Source organism: Lepus europaeus, unplaced genomic scaffold (genome assembly GCF_033115175.1).
Source record: "Lepus europaeus isolate LE1 unplaced genomic scaffold, mLepTim1.pri SCAFFOLD_264, whole genome shotgun sequence".
NCBI lineage: Eukaryota > Metazoa > Chordata > Mammalia > Lagomorpha > Leporidae > Lepus > Lepus europaeus.
Window position 1 is genome coordinate 151,261 of NW_026909144.1, and position 16,689 is coordinate 167,949.

Sequence of the window (16,689 nt, forward strand, 5' to 3'; positions counted from 1 at the left end):
GGCATCGCCTCCCCGGGCCACGCCTCCGCGGGTCCGCGACCTTGCGGACGCAGCTGCCGGCTCTGCGTCTCCGTTTCTGTCTCCCGCACCGCCCGCCAGCCCGGCTGCAACCCCGCCCCCACGCACGCGTCATCCCGCCCCCACGCGCCGCGTCGCCTAGCAACCGGCTCCCCGCCCGCACCCGCAGCGGTCTGGCTTCGTGGCTCCCTGCCCGGGGGTGCCCGCGCTCCGGAAAGCAGACGCTGCTGCGGCGGGGGCCGGCGCCGGGCTGCAGGACGCGGGGCCGAACGTGCTGCGGGTTCTGCTGGTTGGGGTTTCTGCCCGTGCAGGGGGGCCTTAAAGCGACAAGCGCCCTGGCACACACGCCTCGGGCGGGCTGTCCGGCCACGGGCTCTAAGGAAACCAGGGACTCCGGGTGGGGCCGTGGAGAGCACAGAGAGCCTGGTCCGGGCCCCGCAGGTTCCCTGGCCTCCCGGTGCTGTCGCCGAGTGCCCGACTTGCAGCGAGGACGGGGACAGCTCGGGGCAGAGCCCCCAGCCTCCCGCCCGGCCCGCACACAGCGCACGGCGGCGGCTGAGGACGTCTCCTTTATTGCCCCAGCCCCCGGGAGCCGCCGGGCCCCGTCCCAGGGTGGGCCCCGTCCCAGGGTGGGCCCCGTCCCAGGGTGGACCCGCATGCGCGTCCCAGGGCCAAGAACGCTCGCGAAGGGCGGGCGTGGCCGCAGCGGGGCGGTAGCCCCCGCCCTGGGCAGCCCTGGCCTCCAAGGCACTCGGCGGTGCGGGGTGGGGGCCCGGCCCGGTCCTCCCCCGGCCTCAGCCCCCACCCCCCTGGGGCAGGCCAGCGGCTGCGCCCCTCACGTCGAGTCCACGCCGGGCAGGGCAGGCCGGGAGCGGCCACGGCCGCCGCAGGCAGGGGCGCGGGCAGGTCGTTTAAAAGAGCCAGGGGCCGGGGCGGGGGCGGGGCCGGGGCCGGGCCAGGGGCCGGGGCGGGCGGACTGGCAGCTCAGGCGAGGCCCTGCGCGCCCGGCTTGCCGCGCTTGCTGTCGGCGTTGGCCGCGGCCTCCCGCGCCTTGCTGGCCTCGCGCTCCCTCTTGCGGAAGCGGACGCCGGGCCTCCTCTTGGGCAGCGGCAGCGGCTCCATGCCCAGGACCTTGTGTATCTGCCGGAAGACCAGCATGCGCAGCGCGTGCTGCGGGGGGGGGGGGGGGGGGGGGGAGGGCGCCGTCAGGGCGGGGCGGGGGGCGGCTGCCTGCACCCCGGCCCCGCCCCGGCCCCACCACACCGCCTACCTGCGCGCTAGCTGTCACGTCCTCGCGCTGCTGCGCCGTCATGGGCTCCAGCGCGTCCATCGGGTCCCTCTCGCAGGGGTCCTGGAGCCCGGGGCCGTCTTCACGGGGGAGGGGGCAGCAGGGAGAGAGCAGCCCGGTGACTGCGCGTGCGCAGGACCCCACGGCCCGCACACTGACCCCTGCTCCCCACCCTCCGTCACCCAGAACCACTCCGAGCCCCGAAGGCCCCCACCCCACCCCCGGCTGGGCCGAGATGCGGTCTGCAGGCCCAGGCCCCCGCCCCCGCCCTGCGCTGACCTGCGAGCAGCGTCCCGGTGGCCACGCACTCCAGCACGCGGCGCATGGCGTCGCCGGGGCTCAGGGGCCTGGTGGCGCTGCTCAGAGCCTTCTCCACCAGCAGCTCCATGGCCTGGGGTGGGGGGGGCGATGCTGGGCTCCAGGGGCAGCGCGGGGAGGAGGGCCCTGGGCGCTCCCTCCAGCCACCCAGGGAGCCTCCCCGGGGTCAGGGTGGCCACTGCATCCAAGCCTCCGTGTACCCATCCCAGGTCTGGCGCATGACCCCGCCCAGGGCCCCTCTCCCGCAGGGCCCCCCCAGGGCACCAGTGGCGGCTGGGGCGTCCCTAGAGGCGGTGGTGGGGCCGGGGGCGGTGCCACCGCGGCCACTGTCTCCCGTGCTAAGGCAGAAGCGGGAGCTGTCCGGGAGCTGGGGACAGCGTGCGTGGGGCGGCCCCTGGGAAGCCGAGCAGGGGAAGGGGGTGGGGCTGGGGGCCGGTGCACACGCGCCCAGAGAGGGTGCATGGACAGACGGACACACACTGTCCCCAGAAGACAGGGCCTGCCTCGTCGTCCCCCCCCCAGGAGGGGCTCGGGCCGACGGATGGTGCTGGTCGGGGTGACCCCGAGGCCAGCGCGGAGCCAGGATGGGCCCAGCTCTGCGCATGTCCGTGGCTTCCACCTGTGAGGTCGAGGGCCGCAAGGGGAATAACGCCGCCACAGGGGCTGTGGCTGGAGGCCGCCACCCCGACCGCCTTACCCGGGGCGGCAGGGCCCCTCCCCCGGTGGGCACGCCCCTCCCCCGCCTTACCCAGGGCGGCAGGGCCCCCCAGGTGGGCACGCGCTGGCACAGGTCCCGCAGCACCCTCATGACGACCACACACGGCTCCAGACCGCTAGCCCGGGCCTGCGGGGAAGCAGTGTGAGCCGGGCCGGGCCCGCACCGCAGGGGCAGCCGCACCCCCTCTCCCGCGGGCGGGGCCGCTGACCTGGAACCACTTGGCGCGGCGCAGGGCGGCCAGGGACTCGAGGCACGTCTCGGCGCTCAGCAGGTCTCGAGGTTCGGACTGGGGCGCTGCGGGCTCCGAGCCTGGGGGAGACACCCCACGCCCCGCTCTCAGCCGGAGCCCAGCAGGCGTCCCCCCCGGAGCCGCCGCCCGGACACCGGACACAGGCCTGGACCCTGCAGGCCGCCAGCACCCCAGCGCAGGCCCTCGGCTCCCTGGGTCCCACCCTGTCTCCCACACAGACCAGACAGCCCAGCCCGAAGGCGCAGACCGAGCCCCGGCGGATGGAGAGAGCTGTGGGCTGAAACCCCGGAGACTTCTAGAATGAGCCGGGCCGGGCCGGCTTCCCTTGGCTCCTCCGGCTCCCGCCCCGTACCGCTGCACGGACAGGTGGCACATGGGGCCGGGACCCTGCGCAGCCCCCAGTGCGGAGGCGGCGGGGCCGCACCTCCGTCCGCGGAGGGATCCTCTCGCACGAGCGGTGAGGTGACGGCCACGGAGACCTGCATCTGGGGCTCTTCGCAGGAGGAGATGATGATGTTGGCGTCGGGGTCACAGGACACCTCGTACTTGTCCTCGGCCACCACCTGGGGGGGGGCGCACGGTCACCCCACCGCACCAGGAGCCACTCAGGCCTCCCCCAGGGCAGGGAGCGCCACCCGCGCCAGCGCCACCGCCTCCCCAGGCGCGGAGAGGCTGGACCTGAAGCCAGGCGCCGCAGGCCCACGGGAATGCCCCGCCCGTGTCTGCTCCGCAGCTCCAGCCGAAGCTGGCCCGGCCCCCATGCGCGGCTCACCAGCAGCTTCCGGGGCAGCAGCTCGGTGATCCTGCGCAGCAGCGTGTGCGTGGGCTTCTCGGAGCAGAGCAGGGTCAGGTGCACCCTCCGGTCCCCGCGCAGCAGGAGGCCCTTGGCCAGCACGCCGACCCGCATGACGCCTTTCAGCACGCGGGCAGACGGCGCGATGGTGCTGCGGGAGAGGGCTGCTGGGAACCCCGCTCGGCGAGGCGCTGGGGGGCCTGTGCCCGGGGGAGGGGAGGCGCTGGGGGGGGACTGTGCCCCCGGGGAGGGGAGGTGCTGGGGGGGGCCTGTGCCCCTGGGGAGGGGAGGCGCTGGGGGGGGACTGTGCCCCTGGGGAGGGGAGGCGCTGGGGGGGGGGACTGTGCCCCCGGGGAGGGGAGGTGCTGGGGGGGGCCTGTGCCCGGGGGAGGGGAGGCACTGGGGGGGGACTGTGCCCCCGGGGAGGGGAGGCACTGGGGGGGGACTGTGCCCCCGGGGAGGGGAGGCGCTGGGGGGGGACTGTGCCGCTGGGGAGGGGAGGCACTGGGGGGGGACTGTGCCCCTGGGGAGGGGAGGCACTGGGGGGGGCCTGTGCCCCCGGGGAGGGGGAGGCGCTGGGGGGGGGCCTGTGCCCCCGGGGGAGGGGAGGCGCTGGGGGGGGACTGTGTCCCTGGGGAGGGGAGGCACTGGGGGGGGACTGTGCCCCTGGGGAGGGGAGGCGCTGGGGGGCCTGTGCCCCCGGGGAGGGGAGGCACTGGGGGGCCTGTGCCCCCGGGGAGGGGAGGCACTGGGGGGGGACTGTGCCCCCGGGGAGGGGAGGCGCTGGGGGGGCCTGTGCCCCCGGGGAGGGGAGGCACTGGGGGGGGACTGTGCCCCTGGGGAGGGGAGGCGCTGGGGGGGGCCTGTGCTCCTGGGGGAGGCGCTGGGGGGGATGACTCTGTTCCCCGGGCGAGGCGTTGGGCGCCCGGCAGAGGGCGGTTTGGGGACGCAGCCACCACCCTGGCGCTCAGGGCTCCGGGTCATCAGCTGGCAGGGTGGGGGGTGGGGGGAGCTGCCGGCCGGCCCTTCAGGACCCCGCCCCCTCCGGGCGCCCTCACCTGCACTGGCCGCCCCCCTCCTCGCGGGCCAGCGTGTCCGACACCAGCTTGAGGGCCCGCTCGGTGTGCGCCACGGCCCTCTGCACGGCCAGCAGCTCCTCCTCGGTGGGGTAGATGATGGAGTGCTTGAACAGGACGTACCGGTCGTTGCTGGTCTGCGGCCGCCAGCCGGGCTGCGGGCACAGGCGCGGTGTAGCCGGGGTGGCGCTGCGGGGCCACTTGCCACAGCGAGGGACACACCGGGGAAGGGGCTCCACGTCAGGACGCGGAGGGGCGGCCCGCACCCCCTCTAGGTCTCCCAGCCCCCACCGAGCACCCACCCACCGGGAACAGGGTGGCCCCGGGCCTGCCCATGAGAGGTGGGGGGCGGCCAGTCAGGCGGCAGGTGTGGCGGCTCCTCGTCTGGGGGCGGCGGCTCCTCCGGCCACCTGCAGCGCGCTTCGTAGCACCTGCGGACCCAGGTGGGGACAGGTGAGGGCAGCGCCGGCCTGGTGGACGCCCAGGCCCATGCTGTCGCTTAGCCCCGGGAGGAATGACCACTGGGCACTGCTAGGGCTGGCCAGCGTCCCCCTGGGGCACGAGAGGTCCAGGCCCCTCAAATCTGCCGCTGTGTTAGCCGTCAGCCCCCGCGCGGGAGACAGGCCAGCCCTGCTGCGGTGGCCCGCGGGAGCAGCTGCGGGAGTCCCCGCCCGCACAGGACAGCGGCCGCCACCAGGTGCTGGGAACCGGGACGCAGCAAAGCCGCCCCGGGCGCCCCCCACAGCTGGGCCCTGAGGCGTGTGCGGGGCGGGACACGCCCCGGGCAGCCCCGCACCTGCTCTCCGCATGCCAGCGCCGCAGCGCCTCGAGCCGCTCCCGCGCCAGGCGTCTCTGCGCGCGCAGCCGCCCCTCCAGCAGCCGGCGCAGCCGCGGGCCGGGCTTCTCGGCCACGGGCAGGTCCGGGTTGACCTTTCTCTGCGGAGGGAAAGCGGGCGTGACGCCGGGCAGGGGCGGGTTCAGAACTGCTCCCCAGGACTGGGCACCAGGGCCAAGTCTAACCCCACCCCCGGCGGGGACACCGGCTCAGCACTGGACCCCGGAGCAGCTGCTGCCCCCAGCCTCCACAGCGAGCCAGCAGAGCTGAGGGGTCGCTAAGGCGTCGCTGTGACCCCAGCGTCTGTCCGGGGCCCGCTTGAGTCCCGGCTCCCTGCTCCCGCACTCGGAGCAGCACTGACGGCCCAGGTACTTGGGCCCCTGCACCCATGTGGGAGCCCCGGATGCAGCTGCTGCCCCCCCCCCAGTCTTGGCTGTGTGGCCACTCCGTGGGTAAGGGATCTGTCTCCTTCCCCATACACGTCTCCCTGCCACTCTGCCTACGAACCTCGTCCAGAGCTCGGGCGGCAAACGCGCTTCCGCATGTTCCTGCCCTTGTGCCCGGCCCTGCCAGACCCCACCCCCGAGAACGCTGCCCCGGCCTCACCAGGCGGGATCCACCCACGCACTTACCCGTCTGCACAGCCAGGCAGCCGGCCGCCCGCCCACCAGACCCCTGTCCCGAGCCCCCTCGGCCGCACTGGGCAGGCGCCATGGGCACGGGGCCGGCAGGGCGGGCCTGGGCACACGCAGGACGGCTGGCCAGGCAGCCTCGCGGCACAGCAGGCAGGAGGGCGAGCGTGGGGGCCCCCTAGCCGGCTGCGGGGTGTGGCAGGTGCCGGCAGAGGTAGTGGCTGAGTGGCGCGTGCAGGGACTGGGCAGCCGGTCCCCAGGCACTGGGAAGCGGCGGGATGGACACGCGCCGAGACTGGATGCACCTGCCCTGTCCCCCCCACCCCCACCCCACCTCGGTGAATCAGACCTGCCCACAGGCCCCCCTGCCGGACACACCCTGTACTGCAGCCGGTGCCGCCGCCCCTTCACGTGCATGTCCTTGGCCTTGGGGTCATTGAAGCTGCACTCGCACAGCCTGCAGTGGAAGCGGATCACCTTCCCCTGGTCGTTGTACACCTGCCACACAGCCCCGCTGAGCCCGAGGGTGCAAGCCGCCACGCCGGCCCCGCCCCGCCCAGGCCACACCCCACCCGGCCCTGCCCCACCCAGGCCACACCCCGCCCGGCCAAGGCCACGCCCCACCCAGGCCACGCCCCACCCCCTGGTTCCTTCTGCCACCCCCACGGGGTCCTCAGTAGCAAGAGCCCCCAGGGAGAGGGCTGAGCCGGCAGAACCGGGGCGTGGACTTCAGGCTGGCCAACCCCGCGCCTTCCCAGTCCACGTCACTGGGCGCTCGCCTGGGAGGCCGGCCCGAGGACACCCCTCCCGAGGGGACAGGATGGCCCTAGGACGCCCCCCAGTCTCTCTGGCACCTGGGTCAGCTCCAGCGGGCTGCCCTCTGGGCGGAGGGGCGGGGCAGGACTGCTAACCTCAGGGGAGACCTGCCTCGCGTGCCCCCAGCCCTGACCCACCTCCTCCACATAGTCCGGGCCCACCGCCTGTGTGTCGCGGCAGCTGGCGGAGCCTCCCTGGGCCGGCGGGGCTTCCGGTGCCTCAGAGCCGGGCCAGGCCTTCTCCTGCTGCAGTCCGCTGCTGGCTGCCTGCGGCTCAGGAGGCCCTGGGGGGCCCTGTGGCGGTCACCATCCCAGGCCCCCACCCTGCTGCCTCCAAGGCTGAGAGCAAAGCCAGATGGTCCCCGGGGAATCTGCTGCCTGCCCGCCCACGGCCGGCCAGCGCGGGAAGGCAGGCTGTGGCCGGACCCGAGTCCCTGCCCCGGGAGGCAGGGCAGCACCCACCCACCCCACCTGCTGGTTCCAGGGCTCAATGTGGGCCCCGCGGCCCCGCCCTGGGCCATTCAGTCCTCTCCCTGGACAATGGGGTCTCTCGCAGGGCCCACCCACTCCTCGGGGGTCTCTGGCAGCGGCCCGCCCACTCCTGGGGCACCGACCGTGGCAGTCGGGGTGGGGGTGGGGTCACGTACCCGCAGGCTCGGCCTCCATGGTGCTCTCTGGGGCGGGGGCAGCCTGGGCGGTGCCGGAGCTGCTTGGTGTCCCTTCGGAGGCGGGCAGCGGCTTCCCTGGCTTTGCAAGCGGCTTGAGGACCTGCAAGAGACCAGCCCCTCGGTCAGGGCCACCTCGGGCCTGCGGGCGACGCGGCTCCAGCGCCCAGGCCTGCTTGCGCGGGACGCAGCTATGTGGACAGACGTGTGCTTAGGGCCCCGAGCCAGGACATGGCCACACCAGAGCGACCCACAGGGGGCGGCAGACACCTAGGGAACCCCGTGTCTGCACTACGACTCTGGCTACGACGGTGCCTCCCAGGCTGTCGGCCAGCACAGTCCACGCCACACGGGGCCGGCCTGTGGCCAAGCAGTGACCGCGTTTGTGGCCGAGGCCCAGCCCTGCCTGACCCCAGACCCCGGGAGGCGGCAGGGACGGCGCCCAGCCCGCGGCAGACCTGTCCCCAGCCGAGGGAGCGCCCAGTGTCCCTCTAATCACTAACAGATGCAGACAGCAGGCTTGGGGGGGGGGGGCGGGCAGCACCCACGGGCGCTGGGCTGAGGCTGTCGTCTCCACGTCCCCAGCTGGCCACCGCACACCCGCCGGCTCCGTGTCCAGTGCTCCGATGAGCTGTGCCTGCCTCGCCCCCAGCCCTGGGTCTTCCTGCCGTCCGCCCTGGCGCACACAGGGGCTGCCGCTCCAGCCTCAGGGCAGCTGGGGAGAGGACCTGGGTCTTCGTCCAGGCAGCCTCAGGCCGGCCCAGGCAGGTGAGGCCCAGGAAGGCAAGGGCAGGGGGCCGGGTTCCCGCAGCGGGGGAGGCTCAGTACGTGGGGAGGGCGGGGGACCGGCCAGAGGTGACCTTGCACGTCATCATTTTCCTTTTTTTTTTTTTTTAAAGATTTGTTTGTAAGGCAAAGTTACAGAGAGGCAGAGGCAGAAAAGGAGGGAGGGAGGGAGGGAGGGAGGTCTTCCATCCACTGGGTCACTCCCCAGATGGCCACAGTGGCTGCAGCTGCGCCAATCTGAAGCCAGGAGCCAGGAGCTCCATCCGGGTCTCCCTCGCAGGTGCAGGGGCCCAAGGACTTGGGCCATCGTCCACTGCTTTCCCAGGCCACAGCAGAGAGCCGGATCGGGTCTCCCACGTGGTGGCAGGGACGTGGGACTTGGGCCATCTCCTGCTGCTTTCCCAGGCACATGAGCAGGGAGCTGGACCGGAAGTGGAGCAGCCGGGACTTGAACCAGTGCCCACGTGAGATGCGGGCCCTGCGCTGTGCCACAGCGCCAGCCCTGTCTCACAGGTTTTCTAGCACAGGAGACGCTGCATCAGGCTACAGAGCCCTGCCCTCAGTGAGCGTGCGCGGGGTGGGGGTGGGGGTCTTCTCCACGACCTGGTGCTTCTGCAGTGAGCAGGGGCCGGGGGCAGGGCAGGCTGGGCCCTGCGTGGGCGTGGTGGCTCGGGAGGGACAGCTCCAGGCCCTGGCACAGAGGCCGCAGGGCAGCTGCACCCCGCTGGCCCTTCCACGTGCGCCCCGCAGGTCCAGGCGCTGCCCCCGGTTCCATCTGGGTGCCGAGGTGGGAGGGCTTAGCAGACCTGGGGCCGGCCGCACACCCAGCTCCTCCCCTTCTCTACAAAGCACGGTGCCCCACAGGGCTGGCGCGCTCAGCCGGGGTGGCTGTGAGAGGGAGCAGGAGGCGGCGGCGACCACTGGACCCCAGTGCCTGCAGGTGCCCGGATGGGGTGGACGAGCCTCACAGAGAACCCTGCCAACTCGGCAGAGCCGAGCGCACACTGCCCACGGGCCACCCGGCTGCGCATGGGCCTCGCCCAGGGCCAACGCCAGAATGCGTGTCCACGGGACCCAGCCTGGGCCTCACCCTGGGGTGCGTGTCCACGGGACCCAGCCTCGCCCTGGGGTGCGTGTCCACGGGACCCAGCCTCGCCCTGGGGCGCGTGTCCACGGGACCCAGCCTCGGCCTCGCCCTGGGGCGCGTGTCCACGGGACCCAGCCTCGGCCTCGCCCTGGGGCGCGTGTCCACGGGACCCAGCCTGGGCCTCACCCTGGGGTGCGTGTCCACGGGACCCAGCCTCGCCCTGGGGTGCGTGTCCACGGGACCCAGCCTCGCCCTGGGGCGCGTGTCCACGGGACCCAGCCTCGGCCTCGCCCTGGGGCGCGTGTCCACGGGACCCAGCCTCGGCCTCGCCCTGGGGCGCGTGCCCACGGGACCCAGCCTCGGCCTCGCCCTGGGGCGCGTGCCCACGGGACCCAGCCTCGGCCTCGCCCTGGGGCGCGTGTCCACGGGACCCAGCCTCGGCCTCGCCCTGGGGCACGTGCCCACGGGATCCAGCCTCCGCCTCGCCCTGGGGTGCGTGTCCACGGGACCCAGCCTCGGCCTCGCCCTGGGCGCGTGCCCACGGGACCCAGCCTCGGCCTCACCCTGGGGCGCGTGCCCACGGGACCCAGCCTCGGCCTCGCCCTGGGCGCGTGCCCACGGGACCCAGCCTCGGCCTCGCCCTGGGCGCGTGCCCACGGGATCCAGCCTCGGCCTCGCCCTGGGAGGGTACAGAGGCGGGGGCCAGCCTGCCGGGTGGAGGCAGCCGGTCTGCCCCACACCCCCGGGAGTCCCAAGCACACACACAAGAGGATCTCAAAACGCTCGAGGAGGGGCCGGCACTGTGGTGCAGCAGGTTAAGCTGCCACCCGCAGTGCCCGCATCCCACATGGGTCCCGGTTCGAGTCCCGGCTGCTCCACTTCCGGTCCAGCTCCCTGCTCATGCGCCTGGGAAAGCAGCAGAAGATGGCCCAAGTCCCACGTCCCTGCCACCACGTGGGAGACCCAGAGGAAGCTCCTGGCTTCTGCCTGGCCCAGTCCCGGCCACTGTGGGCATTTGGGAAGGGAGCCAAGACGGAGACACACACACACACACACACACACCCGTCTGTCTCTCCCTCTCTAACTCTGCCTTTCAGGTTCTTTAACGAGGAAGCGCGTGGAGAACGGAATCGCACGGTGCCTGTCTGAACTCCCTGCCTGGAGGTCTTCCCAAGTTCACAGGAGACCATTTTACAAACCAAGGATGCGCGATTCCCGCCGCGCCCAGATTTCTCCGCGCTGCCCGGGACCTCCACGGGCACTGGTCTGTGCACCGAGAACAAGGCCCGGCCCAGCCGATCGCCCCACACGGCGACAACCCCAGAAAACGCGCCGCTGGCACGGCAGCCAGAGGCCAGGCCCAGAGGGGCGCCGGGCTGCGCGCCCCTCTCAGCCGCCATCTTGGGGAGGCCCTGCTTAGGGAGCGCTGGGGGCGCAGGAAGCAGGCGGGGCCCGCATCCCCGGCTCAGGGCTGTGGAGCAGGGGCCAGGCGGCGCCAGGGAGACAGGTGCGAGCACCTGAGGCTGTCCGTGAGTGAGAACCAGGGGCAGCGGGGGCGCCCGGGAGACGGCCCGTGCCACACGGGGCCCGGCAGGGACGACCCGGACGCCTCGCCTGCGTCCCGCACCGCTGGTCTGGGTCTGAGCCTGCTCCACACCCCCGCGCCCCCGCCGCCCACACGGGGGGCCTGCACCGAGCCCTGGCTCAGGCCTAGCCCAGCCCCGTGCTGCGCAGCCGCCTGGGGAGTTGCACAGAGCACGGAGATCTCTGGCTCCCCTCTCTCCTGTCACTCTGCCTTCCAAACACCCAGTTCTTAAAAACGAAATCACAAGGCAGGGCGCCCCCGGAAGTTCCGCCCCAGGCCTCTCCCACGCGGACGCAGAGCCGTGGAGGCAGCCGGCCAGGCCCGGCCACGCCAGGGCCGTGTGCAGGGCTGCTCTGGGCCCGCCCCCTCCCGGCGGGCGAGGCGGGCAGACCCTTCCCTGGGAGCCCCCACCCCGACACGCACGTGAGCTCAGCGGCCCCAGCGAGGGGAGGCCCCCCACAGGCCGTGCGCAAGCACAGTGCACGCCAGGTGACAGCGTGGGGGGCAGGGTCCCCGAAGCAGCTGACCTTGTTGACACAGGCGCGGGGCTGGGGCTGCCTGGGGGTCCTGGGCAGCTGTCCAGGGCCGGCCTCGGGGCTGCCTTCCGCGCCGTCACAGGGCGGCTCCGGGCCAGGCGGCGGCTGGCAGGGGCTGGCTGCGGAGTGCACGGATGGCGCGTCTCCGGGTCCTGCGGGCAGAGAGGGGCAGAGCTTCACCCAGGAGCACAGAGGCTGGGGTGGGCCCTCGAGGCCGTGGGAGGGCGTGGCCCGAAGACGAGGGACTGAGGTGGCTTTGCCTGCAGTGACCACCGCCACCCTCCTCGGGTTCCCCGGCCACCCAGGCTGGACGATTAAGCCGGGGGCCAGACAGTGAGGAGCCCCCGACCTCGAGCCCGGGCCACGGCTCCTGCCTCCCAGGCCGTGGGTGCCTGGAATAGCCCTGGGCCGCAAAAGTCACCGCCCAGGGAGGCCCGGGCTCCACGCCCTCAGCCCCAGGCCTGCACCTGCTGGGCGCGGGGCCGCCGAGGAGCACCTGGGACTGCAGCCGAAGGCAGGGACGACCCCGCACCCCGCGCCCCCCACCGGCCCGGCAATACCCACCCGGCTGGCAGAGCGAGTCCTCAGGGCCTGTGTGCTGGGGCTGGCGGGCGGCAGACGGGCAGCCCTGCTCGTCCCCGAAGCTCCTGGCGGCTGGCGACTGACCACAGCTGTCAGTGTCCTGCGTGAGGGTTTGCGAGAGGGGGGGGGGGGCAGTGACAGGTGAGCCGACACCTGCCCACATCCCGCACCACGGTTCCCCAGCACTGGGCCCACTGGGGAGAGGGGTGGCGGGAGGAGATAGGCGGCAGCGCTGGCGCCGATTCTGGGCGCCCCGGCTGCCGCTCACAGGGGAAGTCCTGGGGGCTGGCGGGGGAACGGACAGTACAGGGGGAAGAGGCTGGGCTCCGGGGGGCGCCTGCGGGCTGCGGACAAGCTATGGGCACGGCGGCCAAAGGGTGGCCACAGTCGGCGTGGGAGTGCAGTGGCCAGGCCCGTGGGCCACACTTCGGCAGTGACAGAGGCGGGCAGCCAGCACAGACCCGCCCCGCAGGCACCACCCCCCACTCCCGTCTGGAGGCGGGGACATAGCAGGCCCCTGGCCACTGGTGCAGGACACTCGGCAGGTACCTGGCAGCCGGACGGGGCTCTGGGCCTGGGCGGCGGGGCAGCTGGGGCAGCCGCGGGGCTCACGCTGGGGCCTGTCCCGCAATCCGGCTGCGCGGCCATGGGAGGCTGGGGGCTGGAAGTACAAGACACAGGGCAGGCGGGTGAGACGCTGGGCCACACACGACAGGCGAGGGCGGGCGACACCGCGCCCAGCCTACAGATGCGGAGACTGAGGCACCCTTGCGGAAGGGGGTGCAGCCCACTCGGCGGCTTCTCTACTTGAGCAGCAACCCTACTGCGTGTGAGTTTAAAGATCGGTTTTATTTATTTGAGTCACAGAGCTAGCCGGGCCAAGGCAACCGCAGGCGGATGGTCTCGGCCGCCAGCAGCGAGTGACCACGGGGCAGCGCGGCATGGCCGCCCCCACAGACCAAACCCCGCGCTGACCCCAGGCACGCCTGCCCCTGTAACGTCACTGGTGCTTCCTGTCCTTTTTTTTTTTTTTTTATTTGACAGGCAGAGTGGACAGTGAGAAAGAGAGAGACAGTTGGTTCACCCCCAAATGGCCACTGTGGCCGGCGCACCGCGCTGATCCGAAGCCAGGTGCCTCTCCTGGTCTCCCGTGCGGGTGCAGGGCCCAAGGACCTGGGCCATCCTCCACTGCACTCCTGGGCCACAGCAGAGAGCTGGCCTGGAAGAGGGGCAACCGGGACAGAATCCAGCGCCCATATGGGAAGCCGGCGCCGCAGGCGGAGGATTAACCAAGTGAGCCACGGCGCCAGCCCTTTTTTTTTTTTTTTTTTTTTTTTTGGTTAAGATTTATTTATTTCAAGGGGCCAGCACTGTGGTGTAGCGGGTAAAGCCACCACCAGCAGCACCAGCATCCCATATAGGTGCCGGTTCAAGTCCCGGCTGCTCCACTTCTTATCCAGCTCTCTGCTGTGGCCTGGGAAAGTCCTGTGGCCCCTGCACCCGCATGGGAGACCAGGAAGAAGCTCCTGGCTCCTGGCTTCGGATCTGCCCAGCTCCGGCTGTTGCGGCCAATTGGGGAGTGAACCAGCAGATGGAAGACCTCTCTCTCTCTAACTCTGCTTTTCAAATAAATAAATCTTTAAAAAAAAAAAAAAAAAAAGCATGTTCCAGGCCACAGCACCTGCGAGGGCTGGACACTGCGTCCCACGTGGTCCCAGCATGGCAGCACCAGGACGCCACCCTGGAGGGGGCACGGGAAGCTCCACGTGAGCAGGTGGACAGGCGGCACCCTGCTCCTCGGGACCCCCCACCGCTGTGGCCTGGCTCCAGCCCTGGCGCATCCAGTTCCCGGGTGACTCAGACCCTGGGAAGTGGCAGGGGACGGCCCCTGCCACCCACCTGGGAGACCCGGATGGAGCTCCTGGCTCCTGGCTCAGCCTGGCCTGGCCTGGCCCAGCCATGGCCACTGTGGCCAGGTGGTGAGTGGCCCCGCAGACGGCAGCTCTGTGTGCGTGGGTCATGGGCGAGGCCACAGGAGTCCCAGCTGCTCCACGGCCAGCCCAGCCCCTGCCAACGGCCTGCTCGTGTGTGGGGACCCTGGGGAGACCTGGTGGAGCTCCTGGCCCGGCTCAGCCTGGCCTGGACCCCGCTGCGGCTGCCACTGGGGAGTGGGTGAGGCAGAAGCAGCTCTCTGGCTTTCAGAGACAGACATGGGCAGTGCCCGGCCTGAGATGGCCGCCTGCTGGGACACCTATTCCCACCGCTGCACCGCCCAGCGTCCCCCATCCCGGGCTCGCACCCCCAAAGTGGAGCGGGGCAAGCACTTCCGGTACAGACTCGGGAGTGACTACGCGGAGGCACGCCTGACCTCAGGACCGAAGCCCACTCACTCACACCTGGACTAGGCGGTGGAGCCCGAGGGAGGCCGGCGTGTGCAACTAGCCCTGCAGAGACCCCCAGCTCCCCAGGCCCACAGGAACCCGAGGCTGAGGGACGGGCCAGGCCCTACTCTTCCAGGTCTTTTCCTGGTTGCACGGGCGGCCGAGGCCATGGGATACAGAAAGAGGCCGCCACGCCCAGGGTCATGCAGCGGCGGAGCGAGCCCAGGGCCCAGCCAGGGGCGGCAGGACCCGAGACGCCCCCATGTGCTGGCTGGACAGAGGTGGCCGGAGCTGAGAACACAGCTGGACCTGGGGAACAGCAGGGGGTCAGGCACCAGACAGTGGCTAGTCTGTCCAGCCAGACCGTGCAACCACGGAACGGGGTGCTATGGTGTGGACGTGGTTTGTCCCCTCGGAACTCCACCCTGAAACTCCGTGCCCCCACGGCAGGCGGGAAGAGCGCGCAGGGCCGCGGCTGAGCCTCAGGTCTGGGGGTCCACGGGGCGAGGCCTCAGGAGCCCCCAGCCCTGGCCCTCCGCGGCTGAGCCACAGCCGACCTCTTTCCTGCGAGTCTCGCCCGGGTTGGACGTGTGCTTGACTGAGTTATTCGAAGGCAGAGGGAGATCGCCCACCCGCTGGCTCACCCCAAATGCCCACTACAGCCAGGGCAGGGCCGGGCTGTGCCAGGAGCTCCATCCGCGCCCCCGCGTGCGCGGCGAGAACCAGCCCCGTGCATCCGCCGGAAGCTGGGGCAGCGCAGCCGGGAGGGGCAGCGTGGTGACCACACGGCAAACAGCCTGCCCACCTGAGACCCGTGCACGCTCGGCACAGCAGCGGCCAGCGCTGGACGGCACCTGGGCGCCCGCACCCTGCCTGGGGTCCGCGAGTCCACAGGAAAGCGCGCACCGGGCAGGGGTCACCGCTGACCTCGGAGCCCCTCCGACGGGCGGACTGACTCGGAGGTGGGCGCTGCGGAGACCCACGCGGCCGGGCACTCAGGGCACGGCGGCTCCGCCCGCGGACGCGCACCCCGGGGAGGCAGTGCGGGGCCCAGCCACCCACGTGGGGGCCTGCGCTGAGTCCCCAGGGGACGGGGCGCCCGTGTCCCCCCAGTCTGATTCAGTTCAGCCTGCGCAGCGGCCTTGCGCTTCTGGGGTACACACACCAGAGCCCTGCCCGCCCCCCTACCCTCCGGGCTCAAGCCCCCGGGGCCGCCCGCCCCCGCCGCCTCACGGGCCCGGCGGGGCGCCCCCTCCCCAAGCCCCAGGGGCTCCACTCCCCCCGCCGGGCCCCGGCCCCCACCCCCCGCCCGGCCGGCCCCGAAAGCGGCCAGCGCCCCTCCGCCCTCGCCGCGCCGCTCCATCTCCTCCCCCACCAGGGGTCGTCGTGCCCTCCCCGGCGCGGCCCCCTCGGAGGCCGACCCTCCCCCCGCCAGCAGGACCCAGGCCGCTCTTGGCTCCCCGGACGGGCGCAGCCGGCGCCAGCCCCCCGCCCCCACGGCCCACCCGGGCCCCGCTGGCACGCCGCCTCGCAGACCCCTCGGGGACTGGGCCGGCCGGGTGGGCGGCGCCGCGGGCCGCTACCTGGGCTGCGGGCCGGAACACTGACTCGCCGCCATCTTAGCGTCTTCCTCGAGCCGCCGGCCCGTGACGTCACCGGCCCCGCCCCCGTGCCGCGTGCCGCCGGCGCCGCGCGGCCCCGCCCCCCCCGCGGAGGTCGCCCCTTCCCAGCCACTCAGAGCGGCGCTTCTCCACGCAAGCCCCGCCCAGGCCGCAGAGCCCCGCCCCACCCCCGGAGCCCGCCGGCCTTTAACCAGTGGGATGTCCGGCGCTGCGCTCAAGCCCCGCCCCAGGCCCCGCCTCCCGCCTAACGGCTCGGGCCCAGTGGGCGGGCCTCTGCGAAGCCCAGCCCAGGCCGCAGGCCCCGCCCCTGGCCAGCGTCCCTCCTCTGCTTTAGCCATTCGGACAGGATCTCCGGACCCCAGACCCTCCTGGACATGAGTGTGGCGGTTCCGGCCGCTGACCTGGTCCCTGGGGCATACATAAGTGAATAATTTTGTGAATGAGTGTGACTGATTTCGAGAGCTGTTGGTATGGACGGGGCCGCGGGTTCACCCCCCAAACTTCCGCGAGCGCTGGAGCCTTGGGCGGCAGGGACCCAGGCTCCTGGGCCATCACCTGCTGTCCCCCGGGGTGCGCATCACAGCCGGAGCCGGCAGCGGAGCGGGGACTGGGACCCTGGGCTCGCACGCGGGGTGAGGGCTCCACGGGGCGGGGGGCTCCACGGGGCGGGGTGAGGGACTCCACGGGGTGAGGGCTCCACGG

General features: G+C 72.7%; 1 protein-coding gene across 1 annotated transcript; it reads right to left on the reverse strand.

The window, feature by feature from the left end:
* Window positions 1-1,002: 1,002 nt before the first annotated feature.
* ZFR2 (zinc finger RNA binding protein 2) lies at window positions 1,003-16,006 on the reverse strand. The gene is made up of 17 exons (XM_062185061.1): window positions 15,949-16,006; window positions 12,534-12,645; window positions 11,967-12,084; window positions 11,394-11,554; window positions 7,391-7,511; window positions 6,882-7,027; window positions 6,307-6,426; window positions 5,258-5,397; window positions 4,760-4,892; window positions 4,444-4,616; window positions 3,365-3,536; window positions 3,017-3,155; window positions 2,551-2,651; window positions 2,373-2,468; window positions 1,586-1,697; window positions 1,289-1,386; window positions 1,003-1,188 (listed from the first exon to the last, which is right to left on the reverse strand). The coding sequence occupies exons 1-17, from the start codon at window positions 15,981-15,983 to the stop codon at window positions 1,003-1,005; spliced, it is 2,163 nt and encodes a 720-aa protein (XP_062041045.1). The 5' UTR covers window positions 15,984-16,006.
* Window positions 16,007-16,689: the final 683 nt, after the last annotated feature.

Excerpts from the sequence above, each read along its gene's own strand:
- ZFR2 (XM_062185061.1), bottom strand. The coding sequence starts at position 15,983 with ATGGCGGCGAGTCAGTGTTCCGGCCCGCAGCCCAG. Across the intron at positions 4,617-4,759 it reads ACCCTGTTCCCGGTGGGTGG|CCCGGCTGGCGGCCGCAGAC; the intron begins GTGCTCGGTGGG and ends CTGTGCCCGCAG. Across the intron at positions 1,698-2,372 it reads GGGGGGCCCTGCCGCCCTGG|GCCATGGAGCTGCTGGTGGA; the intron begins GTAAGGCGGGGG and ends CCCCCACCCCAG.